The sequence below is a fragment of the Erythrolamprus reginae genome, chromosome 5 (genome assembly GCF_031021105.1).
Source record: "Erythrolamprus reginae isolate rEryReg1 chromosome 5, rEryReg1.hap1, whole genome shotgun sequence".
NCBI lineage: Eukaryota > Metazoa > Chordata > Lepidosauria > Squamata > Dipsadidae > Erythrolamprus > Erythrolamprus reginae.
This window is the reverse complement of record NC_091954.1, coordinates 74,754,744-74,776,958: the sequence shown is the minus strand read 5'-3', so window position 1 is coordinate 74,776,958 and position 22,215 is coordinate 74,754,744. Positions and strand designations below refer to the sequence as shown.

General features: G+C 37.8%; 1 protein-coding gene across 9 annotated transcripts in view; it reads left to right on the top strand.

The window, feature by feature from the left end:
* Positions 1-22,215, top strand: part of EPHB1 (EPH receptor B1) — a 476,084-nt gene that overhangs the window by 409,968 nt on the left and 43,901 nt on the right. For 4 of the 9 annotated variants that reach the window (XM_070753154.1, XM_070753147.1, XM_070753149.1 and 1 more), the window contains 4 exons: positions 667-837; positions 2,077-2,199; positions 12,521-12,768; positions 14,064-14,279. In XM_070753154.1, coding sequence (XP_070609255.1) covers positions 667-837; positions 2,077-2,199; positions 12,521-12,768; positions 14,064-14,279 — 758 coding nt within the window. The remainder of the gene's footprint in view (positions 1-666; positions 838-2,076; positions 2,200-12,520; positions 12,769-14,063; positions 14,280-22,215) is intronic. The other 5 variants (XM_070753153.1, XM_070753155.1, XM_070753156.1 and 2 more) reach the window with 2 other exon arrangements.

Below are 22,215 nucleotides of genomic sequence, written 5' to 3'. Positions count from 1 at the left end.
CCTTGTGGAAGTTTATCTGATTCATAGTTTCGTCAAGATCATGGTTTTGCTGTTTCCCTGTTCAAGACTGTGTGTGGCCATTCTGGACTTTGGAATTGGACTCAATTTCCCAGTTACTGGGTGAGAAATTGGATTGCATTTAACCTGTGCCTTGTGTGTACCAGAAAATCCCTTTGACATTTAAAAAGAGTTTTTTCTGCTTTTTTGTTGATAAAGACTTTTGGTTTTCCTTCTATCGTGTGGTGTGTGTCTTTTTGGACTAATTACCCTGTAATTACGGGCGGTTGGGACACACCAGCAGAACAGTGATACTACATATTTGTGTGTTCTTAGATTCATATTTTTCACTATAAGGGGGAATGGGGGAATTGAGACATTCTTTCCCCCTAAGCCTTTATAATTTATGCATGGTATGTTTGTTTGTATGGATGTTTAGTTTTATAATAAGGGTATTTTAGTTGTTTTTAGTATTGGATTTGCATGATGTTTTTTATTACTGTTGTTAGCCGCCCCGAGTCTACGGAGAGGGGTGGTATACAAATCCAATAAATAATAAATAAATAATAATAAAATGTATGTGTGTCTACCAATATAATTTGTATTTCTGAATATAAGATCTCTCTTTGTGAAATAACAAAGTTTATACCCTTCTCTCACCTCTCTCAGATTCTTCTAGTTATGTCTTGAAGAGTATTATCAACTACAAAGAAAATCATTTAGAGAAGGGTGAAATAAACCTGAGGAATATTTGTTATGGAGATTGTATTTTATTGCTTAGATGCTCTCCAGTTTGTAATTGCTATGTTCTGTCAGTAGCAGCCACAAGACAATCAAAAGGTGTGCTGAGTAAATAAAAATAAATTATGCATTAAGGAAAGTGCCATAAACCTGCTGCCATTTTTCCTACAGAACTAGAAAAAGCACTTTAACTGCATAGCTTTGCTCTTGTGAGTTGAACAAAAAAGACTTGTAAAGAAGACCTTTAACTCCAAGCAGCAAGCTCATCAATCTGAATCAACTAGAAAGCTTTTAGAATGTTAAACTGTTGAAAAATGATTTTATCCTCTCTTTGTCTTTCTATAACACACTTTTAAAAGAGTACACTAATAATGTTCTTAGGTACTGATTGTATTTTATCTTACCTTTTTAGTTTTGTTTTCAATTTCTCAAGGCAACTTACTTTTCCAAAGTTATTTCTTTCTTTTCTCTCTTTTCCCCTTCCCCTTTCACTCATTTTCTTCCTTAGTTTGCTTCTATGTCTTTCCTGCATTCACTGCTATCGCATAGCCACCCCTCACAAACAGAGGAGAGCATTGGGCTAATAAATATTGTTCCCTAGCTACACCTTTTTTTCTTTGACTTTCTTGCTAATGGTATGGCTTTGACAAGTAAAACGGTGCACCTATTTTTGGATATACAGTGTTCCCTCGATTTTCGCGGGTTCGAACTTCACGAAAAGTCTATACCATGGTTTTTCAAAAATATTAATTAAAAAATACTTCGCGGGTTTTTCCCCTATACCACGGTTTTTCTTGCCCAATGACATCATATGTCATCGCCAAACTTTCATCTGCCTTTAATAAATATTTTTAAAAATAAACTTTAATAAATAAACACGGTGAGTAATAATCTAAATGGTTGCTAAGGGAATGGAAAATTGCAGTTTAGGGGTTTAAAGTGTTAAGGGAAGGCTTGTGATACTGTTCATAGCCAAAAATAGTGTATTTACTTTCGCATCTCTACTTTGCGGAGATTCAACTTTTGCGGGCGGTCTCGGAACACATCCCCTGCGAAAATTGAGGGAACACTGTAATCTATTTCTTGCCCCTTATCCATTATAAATAATATATCCTGAATTTCCAGGGAAACTGCAAAAGAAAAGTTGTTGTAGAGGAAGTATAGAATAAGAAAAGACTGGAACAGAAGGGATAATGAACTGTCCAACTCAGAAAGAGATCCTGATTTTTTAAAAAAAATCAGGGAAGGAAGAAGCTTCAGGATGCTATTTTACCCTCTTCCCAGAGATGAATATGATTGTTTTTTCTCTCTTTCCTTTTATCCCACTAAAATGAGAAGGCTCCCCTGGAATGAAGATCTACATTGATCCTTTTACATATGAGGACCCCAATGAAGCTGTCCGTGAATTTGCCAAGGAAATCGATGTGTCTTTCGTGAAGATTGAAGAAGTCATTGGAGCAGGTGTGACTCATTTGCTAGTGGGCTGGTGATGGGGGTACTCTCATTTTCTCCTTTCCTTCCTTTTCCTCCTTTGTACACATTGGATATTCTGGTTCATTCAGCTCAATTATCTTTTTTTTTAAATGGAATTCTAACTGTATCTTCTATGATTGAAGAGGCTGCGCTTAATTAATTGACTCATTTTAATATATTGTTGTGCTCCCAGGTTTAATTAACAATAAATAGGTTGTGCAATTGTTCCCTAGTTTATTATATCCCTTTATTCACTAGAGCAGCAATCTCTACCTTTTAAAATTATAGAGAAAAATTAAACAAACCTAGCAATCTTCATTTTAAAAAGTGTTATTCAAAATCTATACTTTGCATAAAAGTAATTTGCATAAAGTGTATAAATTATAGGATTAATAAATTATACAATTTATAAACCACTTCATTTTTTTAAAAAGGTTAGAGTGGTTCACATTTAAGATATAAAATTACAGAAAACAAGTAGTTATAGGGCATCTGGCAAATAGGTAAGTAGGATGTCAAAATAATGTCTTTGCTGTCAAATAAAAAAGTAATATATTGTACACACAGCAGCAAGAATAGCACCTAATCTTTGTGCATTATTTACTAAGTATGTTAGATGACAATGTAGACAAAATCTACTTTATTTAAATTACTATTAGAATACTGTGATATGGATATTTTGAATACAAGGATTGGTTAGACCTATATGAAAGCAAAGAGTTTCTTTAAAAAGATCCTGGTTTAGGGTCTTATCCCCAAGACCCTGAAAATGGCTAACCTTAATCATCTTATTTCAGGCAATCCTTTTTATATTATTGCAAGATAAATTTATTTAATGTTGGATTAGTTGACATTTATCAGAGTTCCTGATCTCTAAAAAGAACACTAAGTTTATATGTGTTACTTACTCTTGACACAGCTGTAGAACTATTTGAATCAACAAATCTGCAGTCAGTTTCAGGGATGTTTTAACCTGATTGTTGCAGATAGTTCCCTAAAAGCCTCTTTTAATTCTTTGATTCTATGACTCAGAAAATATGCAACTGTAGAAGGCAATATTTTCTTCTTTCTGGACGAACAAAGTTATTTGGTTTGAATGTCTACAAAACATAACAACTGTAACTCTGGAATTACAATGAGGTAAAGCAATCTAAAGTCCATTTAATTAATAGTTTAAAAAGTATTGCCGCTGCAAGCAAAATGTTTTGTATCTAGTTCAACTGAAGAGAAAGTATATTCACTCTATATATTTCAGATGGGTTATTAACTCATACTAAGTTGGCATATTTAGGATTTTTCACAGTGACTTTAAGTAAGACTTTAGGTAATCCAGAATACATAATCTTGCTTTAAAAGCTTTGAAGCATTTGATGGTCAGCCTGTGGTCTACTTAAGACTGTATTTTTTCTTAAAATCCCCATACCATTTTTTCATCTAATACTTAATACTGGTCTGGAAATGATCCAAAATTTTATTTTTGCTAAATTCTAATTATATGCTGCATTTCTGAAATTAGCCTCAAAAAGGTTTACATTTGCTTGCAATTTTTCCATTTTTCCATTCTCTATGTGAGCTTTCCTGTTACTTTTTGATCTGTTGTGAGTTTTTTTTCTCATGTTCTTCAACCTGTAATACTCAACATCTTTAATCAGATAATTAAAAATGAATTACTTGCTTAGTCATGACAAGTTGCTTTATTGCTTTGTTTGCATTGCTTTCTTCATTGCTTCTTTTTTCCATTAAAGGTGCTTCCAGATATTTATGGAGATATTTATGGACATCAAGTAGGCTGGACTGGCACATTTAATATTTGTATTTTCAATTATGGTGGCTTTCAGGGGACTTTCAGCTTCTAACCAGGTGGCAATTATAGCACAGCATGCTACACTTCTGTGCTTAGAGTTAACTTTTTAAAAATATATATTTCCAAAGGTAATCAGAGCAGTTTTTAATCTGGAAGTATCCTTATTTACCACCCTCCACCCCACCCCCCCACAAAACCCCTTATCTTTCCCCAACAGGTGTCACTTTCCTGTTTTCTAAAAAAGAAAGGAGGAAGATGAGACAGCTCACAAGGAATTGAGAATAGGACTCAAAGAGCAAACCTATTAACTTCAATTGTATTTTTCTTCTATTTATATATATTGAATTTTTTTACTTTCTTTGACTTTTTAAAATTTCTATAACTTGTTGCTTTTCTTTAAAGAAAGTGTTCACTGACGTTCACTTTATTGGGCCTGCTATGTTATCTGAATCCAAGTCTGTTTTTTCTTTAAATAAATATCACAAAGTTAGTCTCCTTAAGTGCATTTTTATTTATTTAATAAAATCTTTTTTCCAGCATTTAAAAAAAAAACCCAGTACTTAGAACTATACAGTATTAATCTTTAAGACATTGGAATGATCTGTTTTCAATTCAGTGGAATTCAGTTAATTCTGCTGATTCTGCTAATTCAGTATTTAGCAATGTGAGATAATAGTTGATAGACAGATAGATGTCTTCTAAATTAATCATCCTAAATTAATCAGTGTTTTAATCATTAGCCAGTTAACTACATATATTCAGTAATGCTAAGAGAAAATAGAGAAAATATGAATAAAATACTAGTTTCAGAAGGGTAGCCATTTTAGATTTTGAAGCAAAAATAAAGTCTTGCGGTTTTTTCAACTAATACATTTATTATTCCACGTTTCTTTGTGTCACAATAATTTTTGTGAGAGGAGAGAATACTTAACTTCTTTGAGGCCTCTATTGATGACCACATGGTGACAGCCCTTTAGAAAAAAAGATTAACAAAATACAATTTCAGTGCAAAAGAATAGAATTGGCATCATAAAAGTTCATTCTATTTTTCAGGGATTAAACAAAAAGCTCCCAGTTATTGCTCTGTTTAAGTCAGTTTTTTAACTAAGTTTGTTCAATGGTTACACAATTGTGCATATAATTTTTACATTTGCTTATTCACAAGATATGAACAAATGGATACACATTTAATTAGTATAGAGTAGTCACCCTGTTAATTTAGTTCATCCTTCATGGTTGATTGCCATGGCTTTCAAATTGAGCCCACCTGAGTCTGCAGAGTAGGGAGGCACATCAATCAATCAATCAATCAATTAATCAATCAATCAATCAAATAAACAAACAAACAAACAAATAAAAATTGTAGGCTTGTAAAATGCTGTGGGAAAAGGAGCCACATATATTGGAATCCAGACAATACAACTCACTGCAAGAACATGGTTTTCTAATAGGAACCCAGTAGACTCAGGTCTATTTTCTGAAAGTTGACTCTGAAATACATGGGTTGTGCACCTGCACAATGCCCATTTGGAGTCTTTGAAAGCTTTTGTTGTTCTTGTCAGAAGTTCATCCCTTCATGTATACTGCATGCAGCTCATGCCAAACCATCTTGTTTTTATCTGCAGCGATACCATACTTTAGCTCACAATTGTCCTAGAATTTATTATTTCTTTTCATTTTTTCTTTTCATTCCATCCTCCTCCTCCTCCGTCCCATGGCCTTAAGATATTTTGGGCAAGGCATTATTATCCCTCTTCTTAGAAAGCCTTTGGTCTCAGTCTTAGAGTATAAAAGGTTCCATTTCATAAACACCAGCATTATGGAAGTGAATTTCCTTCTCAGCTGGAAACAGTTTTTGCCTATTCTGCCTTGGGGAAGATCAAATGGTAAATTCTTGTAAGCACCGCAAAGCAATTACTAAACAGGCTCACTGCGATTGTTTGTCCCATTTGTGAGCTGTTCTCCAGGAACAAGTGTTTAGAGTGGCAGACTCTGAAAGGACTCTATCTCCTTTATCTTTCTTCAAAGCTTCTACCATGTCTCAGAGGTTGTCTAGGAGCTCTTGTCTATTCTCAGTCATGTTCAAGCTCACTGTCTCTGGTAGAAAATCCCCAGCTCTCTGCTGTGCTGCCATCGGTGATTGATAAACAACCTAAGCTTTGTAAAAGGACTGCCTTATTTATTTCAATTATGACACAGAAAGTGTATTGTGGTTTCCTCAATACTGATTCCAGCAGCTATAGGTCCTTTTTTACCCTGGTCTGCTATATTTCTAGTACTACACTTTCGGGAAACACTGATCTGAACCATCCATCCCCTTTGCTGCCCCTCAAACCCAGTTTCAGAAGGACCCATTCATTCATTCATTCATTCATTCATTCATTCATTCATTCATTCATTCATTCATTCATTTATTAGAGTTGAAAGGAACCTTGCAGGTCATCAAGTCCAACCCCCTGCTCAACCAGGAAACCCTACACCACTCCAACCAGATGGCAGTCCAATTTTCTTTTGAATGTGTCAAGCGATGGGGCGTTCACAACCTCTGCTGGCAGGCTGTTCCACTGGTTGATCGCTCTCACCATCAGAAAGTTCTTCCTTATTTCCAGGTTTATTTATTTATTTATTGGATTTGTATGCCGCCCCTCTCCGCAGACTCGGGGCGGCTAACAACAGTGGTAAAACAACATGAACAATCCAATTAATAAAAACAACTAAAAAACCCTTATTATAAAAAAAACAACAACAAACACACACAAACATACCATGCATAACTTGTAGTAGCCTAGGGGGAAGGATAACTTAACTCCCCCATGCCTGGCGACAAAGGTGGGTCTTAAGTAATTTGCAAAAGACAAGGAGGGTGGGGGCCGTTCTAATCTCTGGGGGGAGTTGGTTCCAGAGGGCCGGGGCCACCACAGAGAAGGCTCTTCCCCTGGGGCCCGCCAAACGACATTGTTTGGTTGACGGGACCCGGATAAGGCCAACTCTGTGGGACCTCATCGGCCGCTGGGATTCATGCGGTAGAAGGCGGTTCCGGATGTATTCTGGCCCAATGCCATGTAGGGCTTTAAAGGTCATTACCAACACTTTGAATTGTGACCGGAAACCGATCGGCAGCCAATGCAGGTTGAATCTCTCCTTGGTCAATTTCCATCCATTGCTCCTGGTATGGCCCTCTGGTGTTCTGGAAAACCTCCTCCTTTCTGTGGCAACCCCTCAAATATCTGTATACTATCATGTCATACCCAGTTCCAGCAACCTCTCTTCATATGTCTTGGTTTCCAGTCCCTTTATCATTTTAGTTGCTCTTTTCTGTACTTTCTCTAGAGTTTCAATGTCCTTTTTGTAGTGGGGTGACCAAAATTGAATGTAGTACCCTAGGTGTGCTTATTTTTAATAAGCCTTCACTGAGACTCTTCTCCCATCCTCTCAGATGGCTCAATCTAGATCCATCCTCACCTGTATCTCAAAGTGATCAAGATCAAAGTAATTAGCTTGCAACTGTGCGTGTTATAGTGGATGCCTATCCTCCATTTTCTTTGATCCCATAATGTCCCATTAATTTATTATTTCCTAGAACTGGACATTAGGTCCTGGTTCCAAACAGTTCTTAGGGTATTTTCCTTCATCTTTATATTATTGTTTTTCTATTTCCTATTATTTCCCAAATCAACCCGTGACTTGCAATTTTCTATGGCATTACTTTTATTGTGTCAGAATTTTTCTGTTCTTCAATACGTATCAAATGAAATGAGTGAATTACCAATCATACATTACTATTTCCTCAATTATTACTGCCTTCCTTACAGTCAATGATTTGACCTGTACCTTTTGGTGATCCTTATCCTCAAATTAGTATAACTGTCAATAACCCTTGGTTAATGGTAGTCTCTGTAACGTATCTCCAGATATCTCTACAATGATTCTTCGGTTTCGTTGGCTTCTTCATCTGTTTCATTATTCAATCCCCAGACTGAAGACTTTGAAGACTTTCCATTTTATGAGCAGTTTTGTCCAATAGTGCAGGCTCCAGCAAGTGGAACAAGCGTCTTAGACTAAGGAGAACCAAATTGGTAGAAGATGTGATGGCTTTTCAGTCTTTATTATTCTTAAACTACAGATAATTAGCCCCAAGGAGGAAATTTGGGCATATCCTGGTGATAAATAGGATAATTTATAATTGCTTGTTTATGTCAAATATTCAGTTTGGGGCACTGTTACTGACACATTTTATGTAACAAAAGAGTCACAGGGAGGAAGTGGGCAGGAGGATTAATTACATTATTTAAGCCTTAAGAAATGATTAATTTGGTCAAAGTTAAGAATCCCTGCTTTGTAATTATATTTATAGAATAGAGTAGATTAGAATAGAATATAATTCTTTATTGACTAAGTGTGATTGGACACACAAGGAATTTGTCTTTGGTGCATATGCTCTCATTGTATATAAAATAAAATATACATTTTTCAATAATCATGAAGTACAACACTTAACGAATATCACAGGGCTCAAATAAGCAATCAGAAAATAATCAATATTACCGTAATAAAAATCTTAAGGATACAAGCAACAAGTTACAGTCATAAGTGGGAGGAGATGGGTGATAGGAATGATGAGTAAAAATTAGTAGTAATAGTAGTGCAAACTCATTAAATAGTTTGACAGTGATGAGGGAATTATTTGTTAAGCAGAGTGATGGCATTAGGAAAAAACTGTTATTGTATTTAGTTGATGTGTGGTGCTCTATAGCCATGTTTTAAGGGTAGGAGATGAAACAGTTTATGTCCACAATGCAAGGGGTCAATAAATATTTTCACATCCCTTTTTGACTCGTGCAGTATAAAGGTCCTCAATGGAAGGCAGGTTGGCAGCAATTGTTTTTTCTGCAGTTCTGATTATCCTCTGAACTCAATCTTCTTGAGTTGGATCACCAAACCAGACAGTTATTGAAGTGCAGATGACAGACTCACATAAAAAGAGTGAGTAAGCATGCCATTGTGAGGTTATCTACAACAACCTTCCAATGACATAATACTTTTTCAAGAAGGAAATTTCAAGGCCTATGCTATATCTTCAACATCTTAATTCTTCAACCTGCGTTGCTTCAGAATAATCTCAATATCATTCTTTCTCTCTTATAGCAAATTGGTTCACATATAATGATTTTCAAAAAATCTGTTTTTATATAGTACATATAGTGTGCTATCACTATATTTTCCTTTGCTATAGAGTTGATGGTTACATGTACAAATTTTGAGGGTTACATGTACAAATCAAATCAGTACCTGGGGGTTTCCCCCCCTAAGGGCATGACATCTATTGCATTGTATCTTCATCTCTATTATACCATATATTCTTTCTAGATGACTGGTACTTAATTAGGCCATTATGCATCATGATTTTTTTCCACATTTCTCACGGGCTTCTCTTTTTATAGTAACTTGAGTTTTGGGATCAACTATGAGAAGTTTGGCTTCATTTAATCCATCCATTTCTGTCAAGTTACAGTCACGGTCCTTTTTAAAAAACCTTATTCCTGAACAACGGTCATCATCATCCATATATCTACATGCAGGTACAAGGCACATATTTCTTCCTTTTATATCTGAGGTAACATACTAAAGATGTTTTCATAAATTAGTGAGCTAGTGGATTGGTACCCCATCTCCTTTGAGGAGTTCTTCCAAGGCACCTGAGGGTAGGACAAGAAGCAATGGGTGGAAACTAATCAAGGAGAGAAGCAACTTAGAACTAAGGAGAAATTTCCTGACATTAGAACAAGTAATCAGTGGTACAACTTGCCTCCAGTAGTTGTGAGTGCTCCAACACTGGATGTTTTTAAGAAGATGTTGGATAACCATCTGTATGAACTGTTGTAGGCTTTCCTGCCTAATCAGGGGTTGGATAATAGAAGAAGAATAGAATTTTATTGGCCAAGTGTGATTGGACACACAAGGAATTTGTCTTGGTGCATATGCTCTCAGAGTACATAAAAGAAAAAGATACATTTGTCAAGAATCATGTGGTACAATACTTAATGATTGTCATAGGGGTCAAATAAGCAATGAAGAAACAATCAATATTAATACAAATCTTAGGATACAAGCAACAAGTTACAGTCATACAGTCCTAAGTGGGAGGAAAAGGATGATATGAATGATGAGAAAAACTAGTAGAATAGAAGTGCATATTTAGTAAAAGGTCCCACAGTGTTGAGGGAATTATTTGTTTAGTTGAATGTCTTGGTGTGCAGTGCTCTGTAGCGACGTTTTGAGGGTAGGAATTGAAACAGTTTATGTCCAGGATGCGAGGGGTCAGTAAATATTTTCAACACCCTCTTTTTGACTCCTGCAGTATACAGGTCCTCAATGGAAGGCAGGATGGTAGCAATTGTTTTTTCTGCAGCTCTAATTATCCTCTGAAGTCTATGTCTGTCTTGTTAGACATCATCAAAAAAATACAACAAAAGTGAACCAGATAGTTATAGAGGTGCAGATGACAGACTCAATAATTCCTCTGTAGAACTGTATCAGCAGCTTCTTGGGCAGTTTGAGCTTATTCAGTTGGCACAGAAAAAAACATTCTTTGTTGTATTTTTTTGATGATGTCTTTGATGTTAGGTGTTCATTTTAGATCTTGTGATATGATTGAACCTAGAAATTTGAAGGTCTCTACTGTTGATACTGTGTTGTCTAGTATTGTTAGAGGTGGAAGTATGGGTGGATTTCTCCTAAAGTCTACCACCATTTCTACTGTTTTGAGTGTATTCAGTTCCAGATTGTTCTGGTTGCACCACAAGGTTACTAGAGTAGTTTTTTGCCCTTTCCAGACTAATTTAAAGATAAGGTAATTCTTCCTAGTAGGTGTCCAAATGTATTGTGGCCATCTTTTTCTTATGAGGTGGCTAAACAACACTTCTCCCACATTCAGGATTACAAATAGACAGGTACTCTTAATGCTATCCTTCTTCCAGATATATGTTAGGCAGCTAGTAAGGCTCAGCTTTAACTTTCTTTCAATACTGTCTTCTAAAATGCTACTTTTAGAGACTTGTCATTAGTTAGTTCTTTGGTAGGTCATCATATGACTACCAAATGATTCTGATGTTAACAGAGCTAACATAGATACCACAATGAATAGAAAAATAAATGTTTCACCTCTAATTGAAATTATTTGACTGGTTGCCAATTATTTCACACAACCGTCTTCCTACTCCACTTGATGTTTGATGTTATCTCAGGAATTGAGATTCAGTCAGTCATGCTTGGCCATGTCTTGTCATGGTTCAGGGGACTCATTCATTTTTCTTTAAGTACTTGAAGATTCTCAATGGACTGTGGACAGGTGCATCTTTTCTTCATACAAGTGATCACTGTGGATAATTCTCACTTCTACTACTTTTTTTTTAACATTCCACTCCCTGCTCACCTTTCCTAAAATAATTGCTTGTGTATACAATATTTCATTCCCTTGATTGTATTCCATGAATCACAAATAACTGTACAGCAGTGAATGTGTTTTTCTTTTAGTTTTGTTAAAATATTTGCTATTTTAATTTATATTTTTTTCAAAATGTGTGTGTATGTATGTATGTATGTCTGTATGTATTGATATATATATCAATCACATGTTTTTTGCTGAAATTTTAAAATTAAGGTAGACTAGGATGGCACCATTTCGGCCATGTTCTGGCCTCATCAGCTAGCCACACCCTTACTGGGATTTGATCTGGCAGCTTCTGCCTTGTAACAACCGAGCCACCAGACCTGATCCCTTCGGCTCTGTACCAGGGAAGGGCTATATGTTTTTTATGTCGGATCACCCTGGTATATTTATTGAAGGAACTGGTTGCCAATTATTATATATAGTTCGGGTTTTGCCCTGTGTAATATTTTGCATGTCTATGTGACGTTTCGGTGAACTCACATTCACCATCATCAGGCTGAAGTTGTAAGCTTCGTGCTGCTGTAAATATAGTTAAATATAATATAAATTATTTATATATACCGGTATATTATATATATACTGTACATATCTATATGTCAATACTTAGCAGTTTAGAACAGTAGTACTCATGGTTATAAAAGGGCTAACCAATAAGAGATATCTGCTTATTTCATAGCTATGGAGAAGAAAAACTATGTGCCATTTCACAGTAAAGAGAGCATTTCTTCTTTTGGGAGTGAACTTACTGAAAGTCTCCTTACCTTATGTGAAAAGTTTAAAAACATTTTAATAAAACATTGCCTTTTCAGAGAAATAAAACATTGCCTTTTCAGCCGCCCCGAGTTTTCGGAGAGGGGCGGCATACAAATCCAAATAATAAATAAATAAATATTTCTAATATTTTGGGCGAAAATAGCACTCCATGCATGCATCCCATTCAGAATCGTCTATCTATCATTCAGAATCAAATCTCTTACATGGTTCTTATTAACCTCTCCTTTTGAAATGCCAAATTGACCAGAATTGGTTTATAACTTATATCAATCCTATTACAGGAGAATTTGGTGAAGTTTATAAAGGGCGCCTGAAACTACCTGGCAAGAGAGAAATTTATGTGGCTATTAAGACATTAAAGGCTGGTTATTCTGAAAAACAACGACGGGATTTCCTAAGTGAAGCCAGCATCATGGGTCAGTTTGACCATCCAAATATTATTCGGCTGGAGGGAGTTGTCACTAAAAGTCGACCAGTGATGATTATCACAGAATTTATGGAAAATGGAGCCCTGGATTCTTTTCTGCGAGTAAGTACAATAGTGTTTTAAAGTGATAATGGACTGGAAATATCTAATGAGATCCGTTGCTATTGTAGGGATGGGGATGCAGATTGAGACATCTTTTTAAGTTTATAATTCTAAACTAACATTTAGAATTCTCTCATTCTTTTTGTAATGAAATCACATAAGTATGTCTTGAAAGAGTCCACATTTTACTTCTTCCTAGCCACTTCAATTATGAGAATTGAAATATAATCTTCCTTCCAGTCCGTGGCCCTTCAGCTATGAACTCAGGAAGCTCAAACTGCCCAAGGAACTGCTAATACAGTTCTATAGAGGAATTATTGAGATTGTAATCTGCACCTTTATAACTGTCTGGTTTGGTTCTGCAACCCAACAAAACAGACACAGACTTCAGAGGATAATCAGAAATGCAGAAAAAAAAAACAATTATTGCCAAGCTGCCTTCCATTGAGGACCTGTATACTGCATGAGTCAAAAAGAGGGCTGTGAAAATATTTACTGACCCCTCGCATCCTGGACATAAATAGTTTCAACTCCTACCTTCAAAATGATGAACTGCACAGCAAGACAACTATAAACAAGAATAGTTGTTCCCTGAACGCCATCACTCTGCTAAACAAATAATTCCTTCATCACTGTCAAACTATTCACTAAGGCTTACTATTACTATTAGTCTTCTCATCATTTCTATCACCCATCTCCTCCCACTTATGGCTATATGAGTGTAACCTGTTGCTTGTATCCTTATGAGTTATATTAATATTGATTGTTTCCTGATTGCTTATTTGTACCCTATCATTAAGTACCTCATGATTCTTGACAAATGTATCTTTTCTTTTATGTGCACTGAAAGTATACGCAACAAAGACAAATTCCTTGTGTGTCCAATCACACTTCATCAATAAATAATTCCTATCCTATCCCATCCTATCCTATTCATCTAATCTAATATGATTTTTCTTGGTTTTGGACAATGGAATCTTCTGGGTTCTTTTGCACATCCTCTTAGCTGGGTTTTTTGTTCTTCAGCTTTTAAAGCTTCCTGTTGTTGTTGTTTTCAACATTTTCTTTCTTTCACTAGCAATTTTCCCTAGTCCTCTTTTCTCTCATCTTCTGAATTAGCTCATTTCTACTAACTTATGCCTATTCTATAAATTCCCCCGAATCCGCCTCCCTCCATTTCCAACCATTTCTTTAATTCTTTATCAATTTTAGGGAGACTTCTATTCCCAACCTATTTTCTAGCTTCTGCACACATGAAATATGTTTATTTCAGTGCTTATTTTTCACTGTTACAGCAAAATGATGGCCAGTTTACAGTCATTCAGTTGGTAGGAATGCTACGAGGGATTGCAGCTGGCATGAAGTACCTTGCAGAAATGAATTATGTCCACCGGGATCTTGCAGCCAGGAATATCCTAGTCAATAGCAACCTAGTCTGTAAAGTATCTGATTTTGGCCTGTCTCGCTACCTGCAAGATGACACATCAGATCCAACTTATACCAGCTCTTTGGTAAGTAGTTTGCATCGAAAAAAGCCTGTGGAGCCTGTGGAGATTAACTGGTGTTTACATTAATTAGCTTTCAGTCTTATAATAATTTACATGGTACATTGACCCTCTTGTTCTAATTATTTTTATTAAATGGTCCAAATGATATTCTAATTTTAATCTATTATTATTATTTATTTATTATTATTATTTATTAGATTTGTATGCCGCCCCTCTCCGCAGACTCGGGGCGGCTCACAACAGTGATAAAAAACAATATGTATAGACAAATCTAATAATTTAAAATATAAAATAGCAATTGTACATTTAAAAAATCTAAAAACAAGGAACCCCAATATAAAAAACATACATACAGTCATATCATGCACTAAACATACATAGGTAGGGGGAGATGTCTCAGTTCCCCCATGCTTAATGACAGAGGTGGGTTTTGAGGAGTTTACGAAAGGCAAGGAGGGTAGGGGCAGTTCTAATCTCTGGAGGGAGCTGATTCCAGAGGGTCAGAGCCGCCACAGAGAAGGCTCTTCCCCTGGGTCCCGCCAGACGACATTGTTTAGTCGACGGGACCTGGAGAAGGCCAACTCTGTGGGACCTAATCGGTCGCTGGGATTCGTGCGGCAGAAGGTGGTCTCGCAGGTATCCTGGTCCGGTGCCATGAAGGGCTTTATAGGTAATAACCAACACTTTGAATTGTGACCGGAAACTGATCGGCAACTAGTGCAGACTGCGGAATGTTGGAGTAACATGGGCATATTTGGAAAAGCCCATGATTGCTCTCGCAGCTGCATTCTGCACGATCTGAAGTTTCCGAACATTCTTCAAAGGTAGCCCCATAGGTAGCCCCATAGAGAGCGTTACAGTAGTCGACCCTCGAGGTGATGAGGGTATGAGTGACTGTGTGCAGTGAGTCCCGGTCCAGATAGGGCCGCAACTGGTGCACCAGGCGAACCTGGGCAAACGCCCCCCTCACCACAGCTGAAAGATGTTTCTCTAATGTGAGCTGTGGATCGAGGAGGACGCCCAAGTTGCGGACCCTCTCTGAGGGGGTCAATAATTCCCCCCCCCCGGGTGATGGACGGACAGATGGAATTGTCCCTGGGAGGCAAAACCCACAGCCACTCCGTCTTATCAGGGTTGAGTTTGAGTCATATCTCTATTAGCATTAATATCTCTATTAATGCTAATAGAGATATGTTAATAAAGAAGACCAAAATTCATTTGAACACATATTGCAAAAGACTGTCCTGGTCTCAAGTAGATTAAAATCCAAAAAGAAAGAGATTCGGTCTTCTCTAAAGCTATGGAATTAAGCCATGAACAAACAGGTGATCATAGCAGATGGCAAATCCAAGGGAATAACAAAATAATACTTATCATTAGGACTTGTGATAGGCTCAGCACAGCAGCCACCACAGAGCCATTCAACTAAAAAATGAAATTTGTGAAGACACTGGAAATCTGTTCTTCCTGAAACCTATGCGGTTTCTGAGATGTCACACAGTGTTCTCTGTCACATCTCAGATTGCCGACAGCTCATTAAATTTAGATTTACATATTGCAAAGTATAATGAATCTCAGTGGTAAGACGGTATTGGTTATAACCATGATGTTATTACCATTTGTGTATACAAAAGTGTCCATATCAGTCTTCCTCTGTACTGCAGGCCACTGAAGCTGACTGTAGATCTGTAGGTCAGTGGTTCAAATCTCATCACCTGCTCAAGGTTGACTCAGCCTTCCATCCTTCCGAGGTGGGTCAAATGAGGACCCAGATTGTGGGGGCAATAGGCTGACTCTGTTAAAAAGTGCTATTGCTAACATGTTGTAAGCCGCCCTGAGTCTAAGGAGAAGGGCGGCATAAAAATCGAATGAATGAATGAATGAATGAATGAATGAATGAATGAATGAATGAATGAATGAATTAAATTAAATTAAATTAAATTAAATTAAAAAATAAAATAAATAAAATAAAATAAAATAATAAAATAAAATAAAATAAATAAAATAATAAAATAAAATAAAATAATAAAATAAAAAAATGGTCTTCTCAAGACAAGTATGCGAAATAGAGTTCAAATTAAACTGCTAAAACAATGCAAACCAGGATTCCCTGAGTCTTGATTTAAAATAGGGCTTAGACAGTTCTCTTATCTAAGAAAGTCACAACATAAACTTCTAAATCACAACTATTACTATTGGAACATGTTTGTGAGGGACTTGGGCAGTTTCTCCTTGCATTTTCCTAAAATCAGCTGCTGGTGTCTACAAACATGGCCATATATGGATGAACAACAGCTACTGGTTCTTAGAAGGTTTATTCAGTCATCAAGATCACTTATTCAGTTCCATTTTTGTAGATTTCAGAAAATACATTTGAAATGACGCTAATGGATGATCTAATTTTGCATATTCTATCCTTGAATTATCTTGTATTTAAACAGCCTGTCAAACAGTCTTATTTTTTAAACTGTTAATTCAGGAATACCGATGAACTACTACCACTCACGAAGTGCTGTATTATTTCTGTTTTGTTATTTTCTTTCTTTTCTTTCGTTATTCTTTTGCTTCCCAGCAGTTACAAATAATATTATTAGGATATGGGGGTTATGTTTTTGTCCCATTTAGAAATACATTAAAATTTTAAATGATGCCTTGGTCTTGCAAATGCTTAAATCATACTTTTAACAATAATCTTTTGACACACACATACACTGAGAAAACAGCAAAGCAATTTTTGGAGGTAGTAGCACTGTATTTGGGGTAGTAGCACTGTATTTTTTAAAAACAGAATTGATTCAAAAAGTTTCATACAAAAGAAAAAGATCAAAAATTCCCATTACAGATTGTTCCATAGACCCCAAATATGATGATGGTAATCCAATGGGCCATAGTTTGGGGTCTGTTCCATAGACCCCAAATATGATGATGGTAATCCAATGGGCCATAGTTTGCAGCCTTTTCCAGGTGACACGGGAACACTAAAAAAAGCAATCAAACATGTTTATTTATTTATTTATTTAATTTATTTACAGTATTAGATTTGTATGCCGCCCCTCTTTGTAGAGGGGCTAACAACAATAATAAAACAGCATATGACAAGTCTAATATTTAAAATAATTAAAAAACCCTTATTAAAAATAAAACATACACACAAACATACCATGCATAAATTGTATAGGCCATTGGGGAAAGGAATATCTCAATCCCCCCATGCCTGATGACAGAGGTGGGTTTTAAGGAGCTTGCGAAAGGCGAGGAGGGTGCGGGAAATTCTGATCTCTGGGGGGAGATGATTCCAGAGGGTCAGGGCTGCCACAGAGAAGGCTCTTCCCATGGGTCAACCAAACAACATTGTTTAGTCGACAGGACACGGAGAAGGCCAACTCTGTGGGATCTAACTGGTCACTGGGATTCGTGCAGCAGAAGGCGGTCCCGGAGATATTCTGGTCCAGTGCCATGAAGGGCTTTATAGGTCATAACCAACACTTTGAATTGTGACCGGAAACTGTTCGCAACCAATGCAGACTGTGGAGTGTTGGTGTAACATGGACATACTTAGCGAAACCCATGATTGCTCTCGCAGCTGCATTCTGCACGATCTGGAGTTTCTGAACACTCTTCAAAAGTAGCCCCATGTAGAGAGCGTTACAGTAGTCAAGCCTCGAGATGATGAGGGCATGAGTGACTGTGAGCAGTGACTCCCGGTCCAAATAGGGCCGCAACTGGTGCACCAGGCGACCCTGGGCAAACCCCCCTCTCGCCACAGCTGAAAGATGTTTCTCTAATGTGAGCTGTGGATCGAGGAGGACGCTCAAGTTGCGGACCCTCTCTGAGGGGGTCAATAATCCCCCCCCTGGGTGATGGATGGACAGATGGGATTGTTGAAATGTTGTTCCAGGATTGTTTCCCTTTTTTGGCTGGCTGAAATGCCCAGCACCGTTGCAGTCCAACATAAGGAGTGATACTGCCACCTCACAAATTGTTGAATTTACCGGCATTGCTCTTGTCTCCTTTTGGCCCTGCATGCTCATATATCAGGAGGAGGGTGTAGCTTCTCCTCCTTATCTGCACAGGCCACTGGCAGGCCAATCTCTGCCTGAAGCTTCAGAGCTAATTTATTATAGCTGCGTCTGTATCTGCCTGCATTCAGCTCATCTAATCACTCCAACTTTGACTGTTCCATTGAGCTGGAGCTTGCTCAGAACTTCCAGTCACTCCCAACTCCAGGGAAGGGCTACCAAAAATTTTACTACCATACTCTGGGCGTGGATTATTCAGGATGCTCTGCATTTTCTTTCAATATCTTTCAATGCAAATTGGGTGCTTTTGGGTGGAGCTTCATTTTTACTACCCCACTGCATTCCCCCTGTCTGGGCAGTAGCCCACCCCTAGCCACATCTCCCCTAGAGGTGCCAGGGACTAAGTTGTCCTCCTCCTCCAAATTAGCATCTGGGGAGGAGTCTGTAGAAGGCATGTCCCACGAGACCATCTCATGAACACATCTTTGCCTCTATAGTCTTTTGCATAGCTACTAGAGCTGTCCAGTTCACAAAAAGGGAAGCACCTTGCTATGTAAATGTTGGGAACATTTATCCCTGGCATTGTCTAAATTGACACTGAAGCCCACAACTAGTATGACTAGTTTCTTGCAGAATAAATTCCAGCAACTAACATAACAACTGGGGGGGGGGGGGGGGGGGGGGAGGGAAAGAATCCAAATGGCATAAGTTATTATAAATGTTACAGGTCCTCCCAAACACCATGTTTAATTGGTAGAATTGGACTGATATTACTTTACACCAAGAATTTCAGCAGTGAACCATAAATAGTTGGCTTAATTAGAAATCCTGTTTTTTTTCTCTCTCTAAACTGCATTTGCAGTCCATCTAAATAAACCAGTGTGAGCTTAAATTGTCCACTGAACATAATAGGACCTCTTTTACATCTGGAGAAAAAAGAGATTTTTATCATCTGTATTTTTATAGTAAATTTATGCCCCAGATAGCCTTTCAAGCAGCTGGAAGGTGATGGAGTGCTTGCAATTACATCATTGCTTCCCATGGTAGATTCATAATTCTGCTCTTGGGGGACAAGTAAGAGAAGAGCCTTCAAGCAAATGTCTCTTTTTAAATGGAGCTCTTATTACAGTGGTCAAATCTCTTCTGCCATTCACTTTTTAAAAGGACACGAAAAACAAAATAATTCTACCCTGAGTCAATGTTTTATTTTATTTGTTTTCCCTTTCTTTTATATTAAGCTTAATTGTGACATGAATATTTGATCTGAAAGCAAGGTCATTAAAAATGAAACCAACCACTATTAACTGGTACTTATATCTCCTTAGCAGTCAACCCGTTCAGGTGATATGATATTCACTTATTAACCTTGATGGCACAAATAGAGTGTGAAAAATATAGAATTATGTTCCCTGTTGGAATAGTAAACAGGTCAGCCAAAAAACAAATGTTTCTGCTAATATTTTAGAGCAGTGCTCCTGTGTTAACAAAATAATGAGTACTTGCCCATCTTTCCTCTGAGTAATCTCCATCTTGCCCATAGTTGCTTTTAACTATGGTGCAAACCTCACCTGACCATAATCTTTTTTTTCTGACTTGTCTCTCTGAAACAGTCTTCAATTTATTTCCAGCTCATGAATGACATAGCCTTAGGTTACTTTTAGTGTCAAACCTTATTCTGATACTGTATCCCAAAAGTCTAACATGTGTGTAACATATGTTAGACTTTACCACCAGTTAGTTCAGAAGGAAGTTACATGACTGCAGTAAGTGGGAACAGAGACAATAGATACAGGATTGAGATCAATAATAGGAACAGAAAATTTCATGCTGGGATCTTTTTTTTTTTTTTTTTGCTGGCTGCCGAATGGATAGACAGCACTTGAGTGAAACAATGGGGAGGGCTTTTAAACAAATTTCTACAGTCCTCTTACAAGTAATCTTCTGACAAGATTGATATGACTCTTGCCCATGCAGTGTCCACAGGCAATTCTTATACATTCTCCCCATTTTCAGCAACCTAGCTCCTTACAGAAGGGGAAAAATTCAACAGAGCTAGGCTTGGTAACAAACTTTGATTAGATGCAAAATTTCTGTTGACCAGAGGGAAAAAATCCCATCCATGTCTTGTACTATTCACTTTTGCTGTCATCTCTATCATCAATTCTGCCTACTAACCATCAACATATTCTATCACCCACTTTTCTCTAGTAAAAGGAGATAAAATTGTATGCAGTTGTTTAGGCAACTCTGGTCAAATTACATGTTGCAATGATTTCCTCCGTGAAAAGAAGTTCAGGTAATTTCCAATGCTAAAATATTTCTGCAAACTTGAATTCAGATCTACTATTTATTGCTCAAAATAAGGAAACAGATATTGTAGTGGATATAAATGTGTGAACAGCTTTTCAGTCATTGCTTTGTAATATTTTCTTTGGCAAAAATAAGAATTTCCAAATAGTTAACTAAGAGTTGTTTTATTCTTGCATTGTACTATTACATATAGAAGCCTTCTGAACTAAAAGTATCCTATGACATCCTTGTTTCTTCCCTCAAATTTTTAGTAATATTCCTATCCAGGAACAATGAAGTTCATTGAGAAATCTTTATGGGGTTTTTTTCCCTGTCAGAACTTCATAAATGATTGGGGACATGTTTCAGATTGCTGTCTTTCTAAAATATCCATTTTCCTTTCAGCTTCACCCCCCCCCCCCACCCACAAGACATTTAGTGAAACACACAATTTGACCACAGATGCCTACAATTTTGCATACAATTGTCTATGTGGCAGCAGATGAAGAGGCAGAAAAGAGAGGTGAAAATTCTTCTCCTCCTTCTCTGATGCTCTGATATAATAACTATTTGGTGGTATGGCAATGGGAATTGTAGCCCCCCTAAATTTGTGGCAGTAGATACTTTTTTCCAAGATAGAAGCATATAATTCATTGATCAACAGAAGGAAAATTAGTTCACTACTGATTTCAGGAATGAACTAATTCATACCAATTTCCTAGTCAAACCACTGAAGTATGTACTTGATAATAAGTCAGGTCCTATTAATAGTTCTGGTCCATCTGTCCAGTCCCCCCATTTACTTGTGTTGAACAGCCCTGCTTCTACTATGGAACAACCTTTTGCTAGCTCAAATAACTACATAAGTACAACAGTTGTACTCAGGCATGGGGTCCAGGCAAAATGCCTAGAACCATCGTTCCGCTGTGGAAAGCAGAGCGGAAGCTGGGCATGCACATGCATGCACGGATAACTGGAGCAATTCCGGTAAAAAAATCACTGGGTTTTTTCTTCCACATATGTGCGGAAGCAAAGAAACCAGCAATTTTTGCTGCCAAAAATCTCGCTGAGGCACCTAGAACGGCAGCTGCCAAAAACAGCCTGCCCATTCCGGTTGCTGCCCATCTCTGGCTATGCGCCTGTTCTCTTGCGCAGGAGAGAGATGCCTGTGGTTCAGGAGAGCACCATGCCTGCCGCACCCCTGCAGGCAAGGGCCGGGTGGACCACTCGCAGCACGGAACGGCACGGCAGGCGGAAGCGGGTAGTGGTGGTGGAGAAGCCAGTGTGAAAGCCCTGTGGCATGGGCAGGGGTGGGCTTCTAGGTGGAAAAATTTGGCTCATGAGTGCTTGTGGGGCCAGCAAGATTTTTCTTCTGCACCTGTGGAGATAGCAAAATTGCACATCTGTGGCTCCATGTGCGATTTTGCTACCTCTGCAGGTGCAGAAGCAAAATCATGCTGGCCCCACAAGCACTCATGAGCCACAGCGGCAAATCTAGAAACCCACCACTGTGAGGGGATGGCACAGCGGCAGAGCGGGCAGTGGGGGGGAAGTCACCGCATGGGCCAAACAGCAGCAAGTGGGCGGTGGGGGGAAGCCGCTGCCTGGGGCAAATGGTGGCAAGCGGGCGG